General features: G+C 43.9%; 3 protein-coding genes across 3 annotated transcripts in view; 2 read left to right on the forward strand and 1 right to left on the reverse strand.

The window, feature by feature from the left end:
• Positions 1-695: 695 nt before the first annotated feature.
• CCR9 (C-C motif chemokine receptor 9) lies at positions 696-3,769 on the reverse strand. The gene is made up of 2 exons (XM_053953093.1): positions 3,682-3,769; positions 696-3,205 (listed from the first exon to the last, which is right to left on the reverse strand). The coding sequence occupies exons 1-2, from the start codon at positions 3,697-3,699 to the stop codon at positions 2,051-2,053; spliced, it is 1,173 nt and encodes a 390-aa protein (XP_053809068.1). The 5' UTR covers positions 3,700-3,769; the 3' UTR covers positions 696-2,050.
• Positions 3,770-9,651: 5,882 nt separating this feature from the next.
• Positions 9,652-18,518, forward strand: part of GLB1 (galactosidase beta 1) — a 41,923-nt gene continuing 33,056 nt past the window's right edge. The window contains exon 1 of the mRNA XM_053948488.1: positions 9,652-9,758. Within this exon, the coding sequence (XP_053804463.1) occupies positions 9,705-9,758 (54 nt within the window). The 5' untranslated portion in view covers positions 9,652-9,704. The remainder of the gene's footprint in view (positions 9,759-18,518) is intronic.
• TMPPE (transmembrane protein with metallophosphoesterase domain) lies at positions 9,694-13,939 on the forward strand. Its single transcript, XM_053948500.1, has 2 exons — positions 9,694-9,758; positions 12,448-13,939. The coding sequence occupies exon 2, from the start codon at positions 12,537-12,539 to the stop codon at positions 13,851-13,853; it is 1,317 nt and encodes a 438-aa protein (XP_053804475.1). The 5' UTR covers positions 9,694-9,758; positions 12,448-12,536; the 3' UTR covers positions 13,854-13,939.

Here is an 18,518-nt window from a genome sequence, read left to right on the forward strand (position 1 = left end):
ACCCAGGGACAACCCCGTCACCCCAAACTGCTGCAAATTCATTGCTGTTTCACCACCCTCAGCAGTTTCACCTGCTGATTGAGCACGAGTATTTCCCATTGCATTTTGGGGACTGAAGAAGCTTTACTTTCTGTGAGATGGCCACGAAGTTCAGGTTCCTGGGGCTTGTGAGATGTAGTACAGGGAAGAGGAGCTTGCAGCAGCTAAGGTTTGCATACTTGCTTGTTTGCATAACTCAAGGGCTCTTTGGGAGCCAGGAGAACCCTCTGAGTATGTGCCCTATCACCCCCAGCCTCAGGAAGGGATAGTAGGGCTGAGCTGCTGTGGAGAAGCATCTGCCCCCAATGTGCTCCCTCCTCCCCTGCCCTCAGAAACTTGCCCTGTACCCCAGCCCTCATCTCAGGAGCCTAAACTTGCTCTGGTGCCTGCAGGGTTCTCAGCTGTAGCTTCCACACCACAAGGGTTAGATATTTGAAATAGACCCTCTTAGCAAAGTTTTCCTTTGGCTTCTTTTGAGAGGGGTAAATGCTGTGATTGCAAACAGGTTATGTGTGTGGATTATATGTGTATGAACTGGGAAGGATGCGTGGGCAAGAAACAACCAGTTCATCCCCTTGGTGTATGTGGCAGTGCCTTTATTTAATTTTGGCTTCTGTTTGCTGAGCACAAATCACAAAAAAACCCCATACCCTTCCTGTACACACAGTGAAAATTATATACATCTTTGACCATTTTTCCTCCTAAGGTTAAAAAAAAAATCCTCATAAATGTATATGAAACTTGAACCCCCTATCTGCCCAGGTATACCAGGTATAGCTAGAAAAGCAGCACCAAACTCTGCAGAAACCTCTTGTTTACCAACATGCTTTAATGATAAACGCACAATGAAAACTCTTTTTCCCTGCAAGACCTAAATACCAGAAGGCAAACCAGGTTACATGAGATTATTTAAAACAAAGCCTCCTGAGCACTACATTCTGCAATTGAAGAATGTGAGGTGCAGGCTGTGGTCAGGCAGGACTGGCAAGGCCATGTCCCTGTGAGGGGATGAGCAAAGCGGAACAGATAAATGATGCCCTGTGGGCTCAGGTTTTGGGGTGCATTACAGCACACCACTTCTGGGAATGGCAGCCTCCACATCCTGATGTCTCATTCCAAATTTCATTAGGTTTGACACTTAATTACTCCCTGTCTTGCTGGTGCTAGGTTAAATATATTTTTCAAAGATATTGGTGCATAACTGGTGGTCAGCTGAACCATTTGGTTTGGTTTTTGTGTTCTGGTTCATGACAGCTTTGCACCATACAGCAAATATCCCTGGGACAAACAACTCAATGTCTCCAAAGCCCTTAATTTTTACTGTGAGGGATGATTTGTTTCCAGTATCAAAACAGAAGCCATCGAAACTGACATTACACAGCTAAAATAAAGGAGAAAGACCACATTCTGCAATGCTCACTTTATGTACACAAACAACTGGCTTTTCTTTGCAAGAAAAACCACCTATGCAGCCAAACAGAGTTGCATTTGCCCAGGCACAGAGAGCAGCATTTGCTCACTGCTACAAACCAGTGTCAGAGCTAAAGACCATTCTCCTTTACACAGGATGGAATCTGGTGTAGGAATGTGGCAGGGCTCCCAAGTCAGGCCACATTCTTAGGGGAAGCTGGTGTGACAGCAAATGAAGGTTGAACCCCCTGCTGCTGCTTCCTGTGGTCAGAACACTTCATCAGCCTGTGTTGCTGCCATACCTGGGTGTATCACCTGCTATGAGACTTGTTATTTCAGGTTGTGGTCTGAGCTGCAGATGGGCCAGCTGTCACAAAGATAGCTTTTGACATCTATCAGTTCTGTTTATAGCAAGTATGTTTCCATTTTGCTCCCATCTGCTAAAGGTTTCCTTTTCTCTCAGCCAGCAACCCTCAGTTGGGTCCTGCACATCAAGGGCAGGTCCCCAACCCTTTCTGCCCCTCTGGGATAATCTTTGGGGTATACAGATGGTTTCCAAAGAGCTTGGTGCTTCTCTGGAGAGGAGCAGGTGAGGACTAACTTACAGGATGACTTTGCAAGGAGGGGACATAACAAAGGAGGTCCAGTGAGTGTTGAGGATCAGGGAGTTCCTCACCCGCCGCCTCCCCAGCATGGCAAAGGACCAGTTTGAGCTGTGCTCCTGGCTGTCACAGGCAGAGTGCTCCTGGCCCCTGCTCCAGCAGCAGCCACAGCTTTGCATCATCCTGCCCAGTGCCATCCTGAACCGCTCGCCAGCAAAGACATAGAGGAAGGGGTTGAGGCAGCTGTGGAGGAAGGCGATGATCTGGGTGACCTGCAGCCCGATGTCCAGCTGGTTGGCAGCCTGACAACTGTGCACCACCCCTGTGTAGGTGTTGATGGCTTTGACCAGCAAAACAATATTGTACGGGAACTGAGAGAGGAGGAAAGCGGTGAGGATCATGGTGATGATCTTCAGCGACTTCTGCTTTTGAAATCTTTTGGCTTGTAGGAGGGTGTTGATAAGGGCATAACAAATCACCATGACAAGGAGCGGGAGGAAGAATCCTATGATAACTTTCAAGGCCAGGACCGTAACTCTGAAGATCACACTGACGTTTGGTGGGTACATAATTTTGCAAACTGTTACATCACCCACCTGTGTGCTCTGGCTGTAAATGAGTTCTGGGATGCACAGGCTCACAGATGTCAGCCAGACAGCCAGGCACATGAGCCTGCTGCGCAGGAGCCACCTTCGCTTACAAGTTTTAGCTTTCATTGCTTGGACTATAGTGCTGTACCTGTCAAAGCTGATGCAGGTTAGAAGCAAGCTGCAGCCATAGAAGTTGATCTTATACATGCTGTTCACAACTTTGCACATGAAGTCCTTAAAGATCCATCCATCAGAAGCAGCTTTGGCCCAGAAGGGGAAGGTGAAAAGGAGCAGGAGGTCAGCGATGGCCAGGTGCAGCAGGTACAGATCCATCATGCTCCTCCTGAAGTGGTATTTGCAATAGACAAGCACAACCAAGGTGTTCCCCACTGTGCCCACAGCAAAGATGAGCCAGAAAAACACTGGCAGGAAGGCTTGAGCAAAGTGCCTGACCTGCCTCTTGTCACACATGAAGTCTGTGCTGTTCACTGGGTTCTCACACAGGGACAGCACCATGCTGTCGTTCCTGTAGTAATCCAGGCTACTCTTGCCAGGATGTGTGACCTGCAATAGGACATCTAGTAAATTTCTGTTGAGAGGCTCAGTAAAGCGTACATTTGCCCTCTCCACCAGATGCAATTGAAGATGCTTAATGTATTCCATTTAAATAAGAAAGTGCAAAGGCTGCCAGTGAAACAGGTAATTTCAGATTGCTTGGAGTGTGCAGCACAGCAGAGATTTATACAAATGACCCACTGAGTGAAAAACTCACAAAAGAGCAGTTCATGATGTCCAGCTAACTTCAGTTACTAAAATGGTAGGTGGTGAAAGCATTATGTCAGATAATTCAAACCATGGTTTGCTTGGCTTCAAATACATAACAAAAGGCAAAATGCCCAACTTGGAAAGAAGGGGAGAAGAAGTCTTTTTGTTACTGCTATGTTGGGATGGTACCAGTGGCTTGAAAGGGGCAGAAAACTGATGGAGACAAAGAGGGGGGAAGGAAAAGGAGATGAACAGTGACATAGCTGTATACTCACGACACTAGCAGCTGCCATCTTCAGCCAGATTGCTCCTCAGTCTTGAAGGAAGCTCTGTAGCCTGGAGAGGAAAGATGGGGGAAGACAACTGATTTGAAACAACTCTGAAGGAGGACTGTGACTCTCTTCCTTGTACTTCTTCTTCTTCTACCTTTAATAAAAACCTCAACTTTTTGAAACAACTCAGGCCGGAAGATGAACAAACCACACACAAATTGATGTCGCTGATATGAATTATTTACTTATTTCAATTTTACAAATTTACATTTAGCCTACATTAGGTCTTCAGCTTCTCTATGGCACTGTGCTGATTAAATCCTTGGATGTACTACAGTCACTGAAATCTCATTTTTAAGAAGCTGTAGACTCCCCAGTGTGCACATGTAAAAAGTAATCTAAAAGTACTGTACCTTGCAAAAGATTCATGAGAAAAAATGAAATTTTTCTCTTAAATGATTTAGCAACTAAGAAGGAAAAGTACCTGGCTTTAGTTGTACTTTGCAGTCTGAAATATTTGCATCCTCTGCAGCAAGTGATTAATCTCTACCTCCAATTTCTCTTTCTTATCTGTGAGTTTAGGCACAGTGCTCATTGCTGTAGGCCTGCAAAGCTGATAATTAAGCACCAGTAAACAAAAAAATATTGAGCTTTTTCTGCTGTAGATTGCTTTTCTAGTCGGTCCACCATCACAAAAGGTAGCAGAGCCTGGTGGGCTTGATGCAAGACAAATGCACCTAAGTATTCCACATGTTCTGCACCAGCTTGTCCAGAATAATGCCTGGGGATGAAGTCTGGTGACAACACAAGGTGGGTCAGTGCTACTGGGGACCTTCAACTAGCACAGACTTTTCCTCCAGACCCCTTCAAAAGCATGTAACCGAGAGGTCACCTTGCAGAAACCACAGCAGAAGCGGATGGAGCCAAACCTCCTCCATGGGGAAATGGCCCTTGTTCATGCTCTGACTTCCCTCTGACTGCTCATTGTGGGCTGACTAAAAGCACCTTTGGCTGTGGCTGGCAAGAGTCAGTGAGCTCCTGATTTCTCCCCAGAACTTACTTATAACATGTCATTGAAGCATCTGGTGAAGGGTGCAGAGCTGTGTATCCCCAGGGAGCTTTTTTATGTTATTTTCTTCTAGCTGTCAGACCTACCTTAAATTGCAAACAAAAAAAATCATTGTAACTGGCCAGTTTGGTGAGGAACAAAAATAGGTGATTTGTAATTTAGTTCCTTTTCCATGGAGGCTGCTCATGGGAAAGAGAGACATGAATAGTGGAGGAGTGAGGGGACTCATCGGGACAGTTGCTGCAGAGGGACCAGCCTGGATGTGGCACCCAGGAGTCACACTCTGCATGTGATGTTTGCTCTTTACACCTACAATTAACCTTTTTGTAGGCTGAGCTGACTGTGTGCTCCTGGGGCCTCAGCCTGATTAGACCTGTCACAGACTGTTTACTCTGTGGTTTTCATGTTTTAGGTATCTTAAACACATGTGGCAAATTTCTCTTTATTTTACTTTTATTTTGGGTTTTTTTCCTGGTAAGCTCTTTTGATACCTAAAGGACAATGTGTCATACTCATGTTTTCTGCTCATGTGCATCATCTAGCACAGGGCAAATCAGAGGTTGCTCCTAGGCTGTGTCCTGCTGCAAAACACTTTCACTGGGGAGAAAAAATACCCTTGAACAAGAACCGGATTCCTTTGGGCAGCTTCCAGTGTCTTTTTGGGAGGCTGGGACAGGAATGAGGAGTCAGGAATGAGGTCTAGTCCTGCCCTCCCCAGGTTGCCCCATGGTCACAGCTTCCCACTGCTGCCTGCCAAGACTGCCAGCAGGCAGGAGTCAAGATCGCAGGGTCTGTCTCATGACCTGCAACACCAGGTGCTTTGCAAACAACAGCAAAATGGAGCAAACCAAAAATATGCCCCCTTCAAGAGGAAAGGCCAGGCTATTCCTGCTGCAGAAAGTGGGGAGACCCAGGGCAGGATGGCAGGCAGTCCCATGAAGTCCCTACTGGTGGCACATCTTTATGTAACAACCATCCAGAAGAATGTGGCAGGGAAGACTTTGAAAAGGAAGCCAGTGAGAAGTGGTTAATAAAATATGAACTTGAACATCTTATGTCTTCTTTCTGGTAAGCTGGCATGCAAATTATGCTGATTTAAGTTCCCATCTCTGCAGGAAGTCTGAGCACCATGGGGTTTTGCTTTAATGATGGTGTTCAGCTGTGATCAATGCTCGTTCGACTCAAACTTCAAGGAAATTTCCAAATCACAATTCAGGCTCAATTCCAGTTATGGAGAAAACAGTGATTCTGGCTAAGTTTTGAGTTGGGCTCTGCTGTTACTTGGTACCATGCTCATGTCAGCAGCAAAGCATCTCCTTCCAAGGGAAAGGAGCCCAGGATGCTCCATGATCAACTGCAAAATCTCCCCTAAGATGTCTGTGTATCTCTAATAATAGGTTGTCATCTTGAAACTCTTCATGAAACAAGCATAGGTCTGTATGATGATACAGAACTTGGCCTCTTCCACCTCCTGGGCCATCTTGTAGAAAAACAGAAGAGGGGGAGTCGATCTCAGCCAAACCCTAGGGCACCTGCTAAGGAAAACACATGTGAAAGCACAGGCATAGTCTCTGGGATTAGGGATGAGTTACTCTGAGCTTGCAAATGGCTGCCTGACAGTAGATCCACAGTAATTATCCTTAATTCAAGCTAGTTTGGCCCTTGATATAATGCAAGCTGATTCAGCATTGGGAGAGCTACATTAATTGCAGTAGGGTAAAGGCATGCCCATAAGCAAAGCCTCTGATGCAAAGGATCTTCACATCCTTTGGTCTCTCCTCAATGAATCTGAACCCTCACGTTCAGGATTTAAGTGACCTTAATCAGACTTAGTTTAATTCTCCCTGGAAGTAAAGTAATAAGTATAATTTAACCCACCACTTTACAGAGCCAGTCCCACTGTACTAAAAGCCTCCAGGGTAGATAAACCTCCAGACCAGAACACAGGCAGCTGCTCATCCTGTTCATCACTTTCCTGCCACATGACCTTTGTTAAGTGAGTGTTGCTGACAACAGCAGCTTTTTTGCCCTCAAGAACAGAAGCAGAACAGTGTAAATGTTAGTACTCTTACCAAATTTCTGCCAAACTGGTTCCTGATTTGTATCCTCACTCACTGCCATACACAGTTAAATCCTTTCATGCAAAACCAGAGGCAAGACAGTCAGTTCTTGCAATACCAGCATGCATCGTGAGATAACTTGTGATTTCCCTTCAGCTCATATTGATGCAAAACTAAGCATCTCTGTTTTCCTTACAAATATATTGCTTTCATGTTCATCAAGAGAACTTGCAAGTGAAACACTGTTTTTTGTTTTGTTTAAAGTGAGAAAACTAAAACCACCAGCATTTCTTCTATGTCTTCTTTTTAACTTTGGGGTGCTTAAGCACAATCTGGGGAAGATTTTTAAAGCTCTTAATTTATTGCAGGTACTATAAGCAGAGAAGTACTTAGCTTGACATTAGCTTTTACTTAGCTGGAAAGATTTTGCAGAAACTGAACAAAACTTAGGGTTATATTCTCTTCTGAACCTGACCAAGAGTTTCCTTTTTTCATAGTGAAAACTGCACCATGTTTGCAGTATATCTATCTTTTAACATGCCTATTTTCCTTTCCTTAGGTAAAAGGAGGACATTAAGATGCTTCATTCCAAGCAGGCTGCTTGAGAGGTTAAATAACTCCTCAGATGGTCTGTTAAGGGAGAGGCTGTGGCAGCAATTCACTGTCCTCTATGAGGAGGGTATTTGCAGTCAGTGAGATCAGTGCCTCCGATTGCAATTCCTGACAGGTTACTTGTTTATGTAGATTACACACAGGAGTCCCTGGGGTTTTCCATAAAGAGGAAACAAAAGGGTCTTTTTGTTTCAGCATGGATTCACAGTAATTTAAATTTTTTAGAAAACAGCTTGAAAACTCTCTGAATGGTCCTGGCAATTAGAACATCATTCACAAAAATGCATCAGCCCAGGCCTGCACAGGTAAGCTCCTAACAACAGCTGAAATAACAGTTTTGGCTGTAAGAATGTGTTGCAAACACAGAGCTTGAAGGAAAAAAGATATTATCTACATTACCCTAAGTGTAGCAACACTTTTCCTCCCAAAAATAGGACAGGTTTAAATTCTAGGTACTGAAGATATACAGCTATTCAGTTTCTACCACTATATATATATATATATGTATGTATATATATATACGTATTTCTGTGAACCCAATTCCTGTTTGCTGGCAAGGAATGTTTTAGCAGCTCCTGTAAAGAGCCATGTCACCAGCAGCTTCTTTTACAGAGCACTTGGAAAGCAGGGACAGACAAACCAGACCCCAAAGGCTGGTGTTAAACCTTCTCATTCCTGCCAGGTCTTCAGGTTCCTGTGCTCTGAATTATTAATTAAATTGGGAGTTGCCTGTGCTTGCTTGCCTAGTTTGGAGTACCCATTTTAAAGTAAACATTCTTTTGGCAGCATCTAGTCCCAAGGGATATAAAAACTTTACAGATCTCAGGTCCAACTATTTTAGGAGAACCAATGGCTTTGTTACTCATACTGTAGGCTGGTTCATACTGTGACTTCTAACTCCTAAGTTAACTCCCCACAGAACTGTGCAGGGCAAAGGGATACAATGAGGCTCACCAGGGATGAGCAAAAGAACGGCACACCAAAGATTGAGAGACCATGCGCCAGTGAGATCCTTAGTTGGCTATACGAGACACTGGGTACAAAGAACTGCATTTGAAGTGCTTCTACACACAGCATGAGGAACAAACAAGAGGAGCTTAGAAGCCTTGGCTCAGCCCCAGAGATGCACAGTCACTGGCATAAGTGAGCCTCCAGGTAAGGATTAAAGGACAAACAAATAAAGCCGGTGTGATTGTGGGAGTCTACTATAGGCCACCCAGTCAGGATGACAACACCAACAAATTAGTCTTTAAGCAACTAAGAAGAACTGTAAATCAACATAGCTGATAACAGGTCCATAAGATTCCTGAAACACCTATACCTCTTGGTACAGGTTTTATGAGAACTGACTGGGAAAGGTGCCCTCCTTGGTTTGTTGCTTGTTAACAGAGAGGGACTTGTGGGCAAAGTGATGATTTGTGACTTTCTTGAGTGATGATTTGTGGCTTTCTTGGCCAGAGCAACCATGAAGCAATCAAGTTTAAAATCTCTGCTGACAGGAGGAAAACTGCCAGCAAAACTTCAACTCTGGATATAAAGTGAGCAAAATTCAGGCTGCTCTGGGAACTAGTTAATGAGGTTCCCTAGGAAAATGCCTCTTTCTGCCTTTCTGCCCAGCCAAGGTGGCAGAAGCTGCAAATGTTCTGTCATTCCTCTGGGGAGCTGGGGCAAGTCCCTGGCTTTGGACCGGCTGGAGTGTGTGTGGTGGTGCTGCAGATGATCGTCTGGCCACTGGAGGTAAAGGCCAGAATCAGCTTTCTGTCCTAGCAACTATTGCGTGGGAGCAATCTTTGGAGACGTGCTCAGCACTGGCGGCTGTCTCTTGATTTCAGTGCAGGGCTCCCGAAAGAGGATGACAGTGCTTTAACATGGGAAGGAGAGCACCCAGGCCCAGTGCTTCCTGTCAGGATGATGGGCTGCCCAGGGGAGGTAAAGATCAGCAAGACCTTTCCATCTTGGAAACTTCTGTGTGGGAGAAATCCTTGAATCTATTCAGCATCGGTGGTTGCATCCCAAAGTCTCCTGTGAGCTCCTGACAGTGCACATCAGTGCTTTAACACGCACCCAGCCGCAGAGCCTCAGGCGCACACGACAGGCTGCCAGGAGGGTGTCCCGGGAGGGGAGGGCAGGAGGAGGCCGGGCTCAAAGGGGTGGAGCGCCGCTGCCGCTGTGCCGGTGGGGAGGAGGAGGAGGAGGAGGAGGAGGAGGAGGGATGCCCGTCCTGCGCCGGCCGTTTCCCGGCGGAGCCGTCAGCTGACGCCGCCGTTTCCTGGCTGCCGCCCGCCATGCTGCGGCTCCTGCTCCCGCTGGCCGCCCTGGCCACGCTCCTCCGGGCGGCGGTGAGTGCCCGCCTCGCCTCCCCCTCAGCCAGGGACACCCGGGGACAGCGGGGGCCGGCTCTGAGGGGCGCGGGGGGCCGGCGTGGCCGAGGGAGGGCTGGCAGGGGCCTCCTGCCGCTGCTGGAGGAAGGCGCTTCGCCTCGGTCCTTTTTTGAACCATGAGCGATTTAGGGCTCATGAGCGGCGCACGGGGCGCGGGTGCCAGGCTTGTGGCTGCGCCGAGAGGGAGATCCCGGAGCCGCGGCAGGGAGGGCTCCCTGCCCTTCTCCCGAGCAGGCCGGCCCGCTGGAGCTGAGGAGGGGCTGGCGGTGCCGCCTAACGCGGAGCGGTGCTGCCTGCGCGCCCAGGAATCGCGGAGGCCTCGCTGAGCAGCCCGGGGCCGTGGGGAAACCGGTACCGACACTGCTGGTAGATCCCGTGGGAAAGCGTGCTTATCCTGTGGTGTGTGAGAGGAGGGAAAGGGGTTTTTCCTGTTCTCCACAGATTCTGTTGTAGCCGCCTTGTCCCGGGGGACACAATACCACAGCGTAAGGACGAATCCTCATGCTCCACAGTTCTCGTGTTTTATGCCTCGAGTTTGAGGCAGAGTGACACTGTTACCTTGGTAGATGTTGTAGTTGGATGGGGCACGGGTGGTTAAAGATGTATGAAAAATAGAACAACATCACGTGAGACCTTATGGAAGGGAAGATAGGGTTACAGTTAGTGTGCTTTCTTAGGGGTGAGGTTGTTGCTGAGCCTTCCAAAATTTTGAAGGTGGCAGGCAAGAACAAATACTCTTCAAAGTTGGTAGCATTCGCACTTTTGGGGGATTTAATAGGTTAGTTTCAAACAGATAAAATACTGTACATGGTTTCAAGAATTTGCTGCCACGGGAGGTTGTAGGATCTGACAGTACTCAGCAGATTTTAAAAAATGGATTTGCCAGATTTAAATATGTCAGGCTCATAAGCAACATCCAAGACTTTCTAACATCCGTTTCCAACAAGAAATGACTGTGCAAGGATTTGCCCTCTAACATCCCTAGTGTAGCAGCTGTGTCAGCTGAAGGAGTATGAGGGAGCAGACCACAGACTGTGGCCAGGGTCCTGTCATTTCTTTAAACTGTTTCTTACTGCTGTTGTCCAGAGAGAGTATTGCATGGTGCCTAGAAGACCTATGGACTTGAACCAGTAGGGCATTTCTTGTGCTCTTATCTTCCTAGCTCTGTGTGTTTTCTGTAGAGACATACATGCAAAATAGCACTATTTCTTAAGAGGAGTTTAGTAACAGCTGAGAGGGTTTGAGGAGCTGAGGCTGGCAGGCACGATTTCCCTTATGTTCCCTGACATAAGCATTAAGGGAGGGGGTCGTTTTAAAACTTGGTCTAGTCCTCAAAGTAGATCAGGGTCCTGTCATCACAGATGTGATAACGTGATAATGTTCTTTTAAACTAGCTTGAGAGGGCATATGCAGCAGATAAGCAACCTGGCAAACTGGGGTTCGCAGACTTCTGGGCTCAGGCTCACTGCTGAGCCTTACAATGCTGCTTTTGTGCCCTAGTTCTGAGATATTTTTGGCTGTAATGATTGCTTGCTTTCTGTATCTAAGTGTGGATTGAGAGACAGGAAGTGTTTTGAAAATAACTATGCTATTATGGGACTATTATGTCAGACATGGTCTCTATTGTATATTATGAAAGACTATCCAAACTTCTTTCATCTATGATTGAAATAAATATTTCTTTTTTTATTTCTTTTTTCTTCTAAATAGAAATATGCAACCCGAGCATTAATAGAAACACCATGACTGAGCAAAATACAGAGCAAACCAGGGAATTCTGCTACCGTTCAAACATAACTGATGCTTGCTTGTTTGTTTCAAGTCTGTGAACAGTCATGCATTAGATTCTGTACTCCTTTCTAAAGGAGCAGGGTGTAGTATTGAATCCCTTTTCAACTTGGTTACATCCTGTTAGACCAGGATATACTAGAACAGGTGTTGAGTCTTGGAAAACTTTACATGTAGTGGAAGTGAGTAGCAAAACACAGTGTAAGTTTCACTGATCCTACTGATTTTCAGATCCTAGTGATTTTCAGGGCTTTGGAGAAATCTGATTCACAACAGCAGGCAAGGATATCTGCTGATCATCTGCAGTTTCTGGGACCACAGTTGCATCTGTTCCAGTGGGGATTTCACTGCTGCTGTAGCATGTGTTAGTAGAACCTCTTGCATTTGGTAAGAATGATGTAGGGTGTTGCCTGCTTTTCAGATGGAGCCAACTGCTTGGCAAGAAGAACAGAAATCATGTATTAAGGTAATATCACAAGCAACTTAGTCCCAGAACGTGTACGGGATTTACAAGTGCTGTAATGGTTGTTCCCAGGACTCGTTGCAACCCTGTTGTGATGTATTGCCATCTACTATTAGGAAGTCTTGATGAGAAAAAAGTGTTTAAAAGAAAAGGGGGTATGGGGGAGAAATGATTGAGGGAAGCAGACAGGGAGCTTGGAAGGGGACTTCAGCATCCAGTCTTTTCTGTTGTCTGATTTACTCCACTTCAGCACATCTCCTTTGTGTTGTTATGACAGTGATTCTGCATGACCCAGCATCTTGTATAGTATGTAGAGTAACAGTCCTTTATTGCAGTCTGGGAAAAAGGGAATGTGTGTAATATTTTAAAGCGGCTCATACTGGTTCCTGGTTGCAGGCTTTGTTGACCCAAGGCATCCCTTCATAACCACATTATTGACTTCTGGAGACTTCTGCAGAATAGAAGGGAACAGTCAGGAAGCAAAGATGATCTCCTTCAAGCAACTGCCCATTGAAGCAAAGGCTGCAGTGGCTGCAGGAGTGGTTTTCTTCTCCATGATGCTATCGCGGAGTTACCTGGCAGAAAAACTCGATTTCAGGATGCGGCACTGGCTTCTAAGGCTGCAAATGGCACTGTTTGCTAATACACTCATGTTGATGGGATCTCTCCATGTTTGGAGAAGCACAGTCACCACGTTCACCAGGTCTTCAGCTGCCAGCTCCTTCTGTTTCATGCTGTGGAAAATAGCTGTGTTCATGTTTCTAGCGTTGGCTCATTCAAGCTTCTTTACATTGCTGTTTCTTGTTGCAGAAGAGCCCTATTTCTTTTCTTTAGCTGCCTACACTTGCTTGGGGGCCTATATTATTCTCATCTTTTTCCTCTTCACTCTAGGCTCTGTAGAGCAGGCTTACAAGTTCTTGGCTGGGAGAGGCGCTAAGGCAGGCACGGGCAACAAGAACAGAACAGCACTGAAACCAGTTCTGGCAGTCTTGCTGACAGTTGTGCTGACTGTTGTTGGGCTGTTAAATGCTTCCCAGCCCCCTACTGTGAATTCAGTGGAGATTCCAGTTCACAAACTGCCCTCAACAATGAATAACCTGAAAGTGGTGTTGCTTTCAGATATCCACCTGGGGCCTACAGTTGGGAAGACCAAGCTTGCCATGATAGTGAGAATGGTTAAGGCTTTAAAACCAGATATCACTGTGATTGTTGGGGACCTGTCTGATGCTGAGGCAAAGATCATACAACCTGCTGTTGAGCCTCTTGGAGAACTTGATTCCCCTTTGGGGACTTACTTTGTCACAGGAAACCACGAGTACTACACCTCAGATGTTAGCAACTGGTTCGAGCTGTTAAAATCATTTAACATTCAGCCGTTGCATAACGAGAATGTGAAGATTGTTTCACCAAAGAGCACTTCTGACTGGTTCTGCCTGGCTGGCGTGGATGATATTGAAGCAGATGTGTTGCGCTATTCGGGACATGGCATGGATTTGAAAAAAGCTCTCAGAGGTTGTAGCAGTGAGCATGCAATAGTGCTCTTAGCTCATCAGCCAATTGCTGCAAAGTGGGCCCTTCAGGAGAGGCCAGACATAAATTTAATTCTCTCTGGCCATACTCATGGAGGGCAGATTTTCCCTCTAAATGCAGGAGCTTATCTTCTGAATCCATTCTTTGTTGGCTTGTACCAAGTTGGGCAGAATACCTTTGTCTACGTCAGCCCGGGAACGATGTACTATGGAATACCCATGAGGCTGGGCAGCAGAGCCGAAATAACAGAGATTATTCTACATTCTCCTTGAGGAGTTTGAGGGGTTTTCCATTTGACAGACTTCTAATTTTTTTTTTTTTTTTTTTTTTTTGGCCAGTATATTGGCTCTTCTACTATGAAAGCAGATCCTTTTTCAGGGAAGCCAGAGAAGATGTGTTGGGCTGAACTTCAGCAGGTTCTGTTAAGTTTGAGCAGAAAACACTAACTGTATCTTGGGCCTATGAAACAAATTTGAGACATGTTAAATTACTGAAGTAATTATGTCTTTGAGTTCATTATCGTTGAGGTTCTGCATTTAAAGATAATACTGATGTCACAGAGATAATGTGTATCCTGTGCATATTTAGTAATACCTGTGTCCTGCAGCTACTTCATGTTCCACTGTTTGGTATCCATCAGGCAGCTGCCTTATCAAATCTCAGGCAGGTGAAGTTCTGAGCTTGTGCAGTGAAGTCACTTCTGCATGCTTTGCAGAAAGGTCTGCAAGAGTGTGCACTGAGTATGTAAATCTAGGAGGCTTAATGCTAGAGTTGTTATGGGAAAGGAAGAGTTTAATAGTTTAGTTTTTTTTTTTTTTTAATTGAGACTGGATATTTTTATCCTGCTAGCTGTCTGCAGCATGTGCCAGGGCTTCCAGTCTGTGTTCTTACTAGTACTGTCAATTGCCAGGCATCAGTTCTGAAATTCAGTTTTGTCCAGGTAAAAAGTTGGTGAGACGGACATCAAAAGGTGAAAGTAACTATCTTTCTCAGGCATTTTCCCCAGAATAGCTGGGCATCCAGTAATTGGTTACTGAAAATAGCTCTAATAAAAGCAAATGAGGAAAATTCCAAAATTAACTTCTGTTGCTGTCTAAGCATACAGTACCTCCATGTAAAAAGCTCTAATTCCAAAGTGGAAATAATCAGTGTCCTTTGTATTCATTCTGTATTTTTTATTTCTGCCTAATTTCTCCTCCATCATTTTTCTCTTGCAAGAGTAAATAGATGCTATTTCAATACAATGCAAATAAGTTAAAGACTTTAATATTTAAGTAAATTATGTCCTCTTTTAATGAGACTAAACTCTGCAGCAGGTGACTTTCCCTAAGAGCATTTGCATGTCAGTGTCCTGGTTGTCTGATGGCCACATAGGAGAGAAGCTGCTACGGCATAATGGATAGAGGATTTCTTCCCATCTTTCACAGAAGGTCTTACCATAAATTCGCATAATTACGGGATTTTTGAGGTAATAGAGAATAATTGATACAAACATTCTTTTTTCTATATCTTTGCGTTCATGTAAGAAAGCCAGGATGTAAAATCATGTGTGACTTTTGTCCAGGCTAATGAAACACTTCTGTGCATCTTCTCTCTCTTCCTCTCCCACTTCATTTCTGCTGCATGAAACATCACAAACCATGAGAGCCTGGAAAACCTGCCTCTGTAGTCTGCAGCTGTAGTCACATGGTTTCCCTTGCTCTGCCTTTCTGGCCACCAGTGCCCATGTTCCTTTCAGGCAGACTTGCAAGAGAGAGTGGTTCTTATCCAGGAGACTGAGAGTGGGAGACCAGAGCTGTGGTGTTCAGTCCTTTCCTGCCTTCCTATGTGATCCTGAACCAGACAACCATAAACACTCAGTTTTGTTCTTCAGCTTCTAGCTTCTGTTTTCATATTGAAGGAGATAGGTAGGAGTGTGTGTGAAAAGTACTTAACTTTGTAAAGTTAAGGGTTTTTCTAAGTTAGATTTTGAGGTTTGACTTCATCCACTCTGAATATCTCCCAGGCAGAGCTTCTAATTCCTATGCTCGTTTTGTATCCTGCTCCTCTGTACAAACATATTTTTACTCAGGAATAATGAGAAATACTGTAAATGTGTCACAAAGATTAGTGGAATTGTTGGAGAAGTCAGTCCTCTTCTGAAAGACTGAATACTTTACCAGCCATGCTCTCTGCTTGCCAGATTAGACAATTTGTTTCCCACCACTTATAATTTTGTAAACTTTTTTTTTATGATTTTGCGATACTATCTGCTTAAGTATCCTAAAGTATCCATGTGTATTCAACACTGCCCACTGTCCATGTGAGATCCATCTGAGGGTTTTAGCAGTCAGTGACATAGTGTCAGATGTTTTTAGGAGGAAGGAATTTTGATTGCCTGTAACCCTCTGGTTACTTGTCAACTTGCCTTCAGTTATGAGCTGTGTTCTGTGCTTAGTGGTGCAGAGTATTCTCACCTGGCCAGTAGTCCAGGAGGATTTCTGTGCTTGTTGCACTGAATGTTCTTACCATGTTAAGAAGGCTAATTGTTAAGCCAGTTTCCTCAACAGGAGGCATTTCTGGGACTGATTTTAGATTGTGTCAGTTTCTCAGTGAGTTGCTAGTATTATTTACTTTTTTTTCCCTGCCCTTTTTTATTTCTCTCTTCATTCTGATCAAGTGTATGCAAAAACATAGCTGAAGGGGTCCTTCCATCCCAAAATTTCTTCATTACTTTGTATGTGCCTCTCTTGGAAAATGATTATGTATCATTTCAGAAATAGAAATGCATCCTTTTAGGAGTGGTCATATTGTCATTTCATACATTTATTGAGTTCTCCTGATGTAATTTAGTTTTTGCCCTTTTTCTGTATCTCTCCCTCTGAAAGATTGTTTGCTGGTGATTACTTCTTACTTAAAATATTTTCTTTCTATGCCAAAAGACTTCAAAGCCTTTTCTTATTTTGCTTTTTAATTATGAATGGAAAGTATCCTAGATCAAGTTTCTGTTTGATAAAAGGAATGAACCGTTTCTATAATCTCTCTAATCAGCTATCTCTAACTGTCCTTCATGGTTCTTTCTATAGTTTTTCCATTTTGATATGAATGTACACAATGCAGACCTGTGTTCAGTATTTCAGATTGTGAAAAATAGCTGTGCTGCTTATTTTTTAAATTTTTAAATTTTTTTTGTAAATTTTATGTGTGTGTGTAATGTATTTAATCTGGAGAATTTAACTAAATTAATATATATTTCATCCTGTAAAAGGTCAGTTCATTAGGGGCTGAGTAGGAGTTAATTAATGGCAGAATATAATAGTATAATCACTTTGTGAAAATTATATTTATTATATAATTACTATAGAATGGATTGGAAAATATGTAAATTGTGGTATAACAAATGCTTTAAATGTTGGGATTTAATAAAACTTTATTCTTATAAACAACCATAAGGCCTCTAATGACCTTTTATTTTGTACCAGTATGGATTGTAGCAGTTTGTGCTGAATAGTTTTAACACACTCATTCTATTTATCAACAAAAAGCTACCAACAATAAACCTGACTAGTTTTGTAAACTCTTACACCCCTACTGCTAAATGAGTCATGGTGGAAAGTGGGAAAGGCCACTATTACATTTGCCTAAAGCCTACTAGGAGAAAAAGGTGCAGACAGCAGGGGTGAGGGATGTGATGCAGAGAAAAGGACCACAGAGAGAGCAGAGAAAGGTTACTATGAGAATTTTTTGTAAGGGACAGAAGAAAATGGGTGATTTGTGGTTCTCAGTTTTGATGCTTAAGCTTTGAGGTAGAGAAAGGGGTGTTCTGTGGTTGGTCTAAGAGAGGCTAAAAATCTTCAGAGATGGAGGATTTGTACCCACATTTGTTTGCTTTCTAAATAAGGAAAAAGCCCTCTGTTTTGTAAATTTTGGGGAATGAGAGATTTTTGCCACCGATAAACAGTTCTGTGTGTTGGAGATGAGAAAAAAATCTTATGTTAAGAGACATGCACATTATAAAATGTTGAAATAGCATTAAGGTTGCAAAAATAAACTCTTGATTTAAGCAAGGACAAATTCTTTAATTCTTCTCTTTTCCATGTGACTATGCTCTGAGGATGTAAGGTGCAACATGATATCATTGCCTGTACGGGTCTGAATTTTCAGCTGGGCACTGATATGATTTGGTATGAAGGAACTGGCACCCCAAACAGTGCTGTTTGTGTTGCTTACCAAACGAGCAGAGCCACTAGCCCATCTAGTGACAGAGTGGGAATGAATTCCATGCATATTCACCATGCTGAGTATACAGTATTGGCAGAGCCAGACATAAATTCATGAGGACAACTCTCTTGTTTTTGTTGCAAGCTCTGGATCATCCACTGACAATGAAGTAATGCTGAGGAATTGATAATGAAGGAAATCGGTTTACAATGAATGATGAATAAGGTGAATTCAAAGTATTCTGGTAACTTCCTCCCTCTCCTCACCCACTGTGTCAGGAAGTGTATGTGTTGGAAAGGTGATTTACAGCTATGGTCACAGCTTCAAAAACCTGACTTCTAAATGGTAACTGGTTCAATGATATCCACTTTCATAATTAATACCTCCCTTTAATTGTTTTAATATAGCCATGGCTCTCTGGACAGAAGTGTCTGTCCCTGAGGGTGTGTAAACAGATTTTTCAACATTCATCATCTCAACAGTTCTCTGCCATGAATCGAACAAGTGTCTTTTCCACAGACCTCTTGATATGGTTAGTCTGAATGAAGGGGCTAAAATCCTCTTACAGAGGGAAACTACAACAATTTATTTTGCCTCTCCTTATTTCCAGGGATAATGACCTTTTAATGTAAGGTGCTTCTATCAATAGTGGTGGGGTTTTTTTTGTTTCTTTTCTGTGTTGTTGCATTTGGTTTCTGAGTTCCACTTAGTCATGATAATTTTGAAGCACTCAGTTC

The sequence above is a fragment of the Vidua chalybeata genome, chromosome 1, assembly GCF_026979565.1.
Source record: "Vidua chalybeata isolate OUT-0048 chromosome 1, bVidCha1 merged haplotype, whole genome shotgun sequence".
Taxonomy (NCBI): domain Eukaryota; kingdom Metazoa; phylum Chordata; class Aves; order Passeriformes; family Viduidae; genus Vidua; species Vidua chalybeata.

Coding starts and splice junctions, on each gene's coding strand:
- TMPPE (XM_053948500.1), top strand. CDS start 12,537: ATGATCTCCTTCAAGCAACTGCCCATTGAAGCAAAGGCTGCAGTGGCT.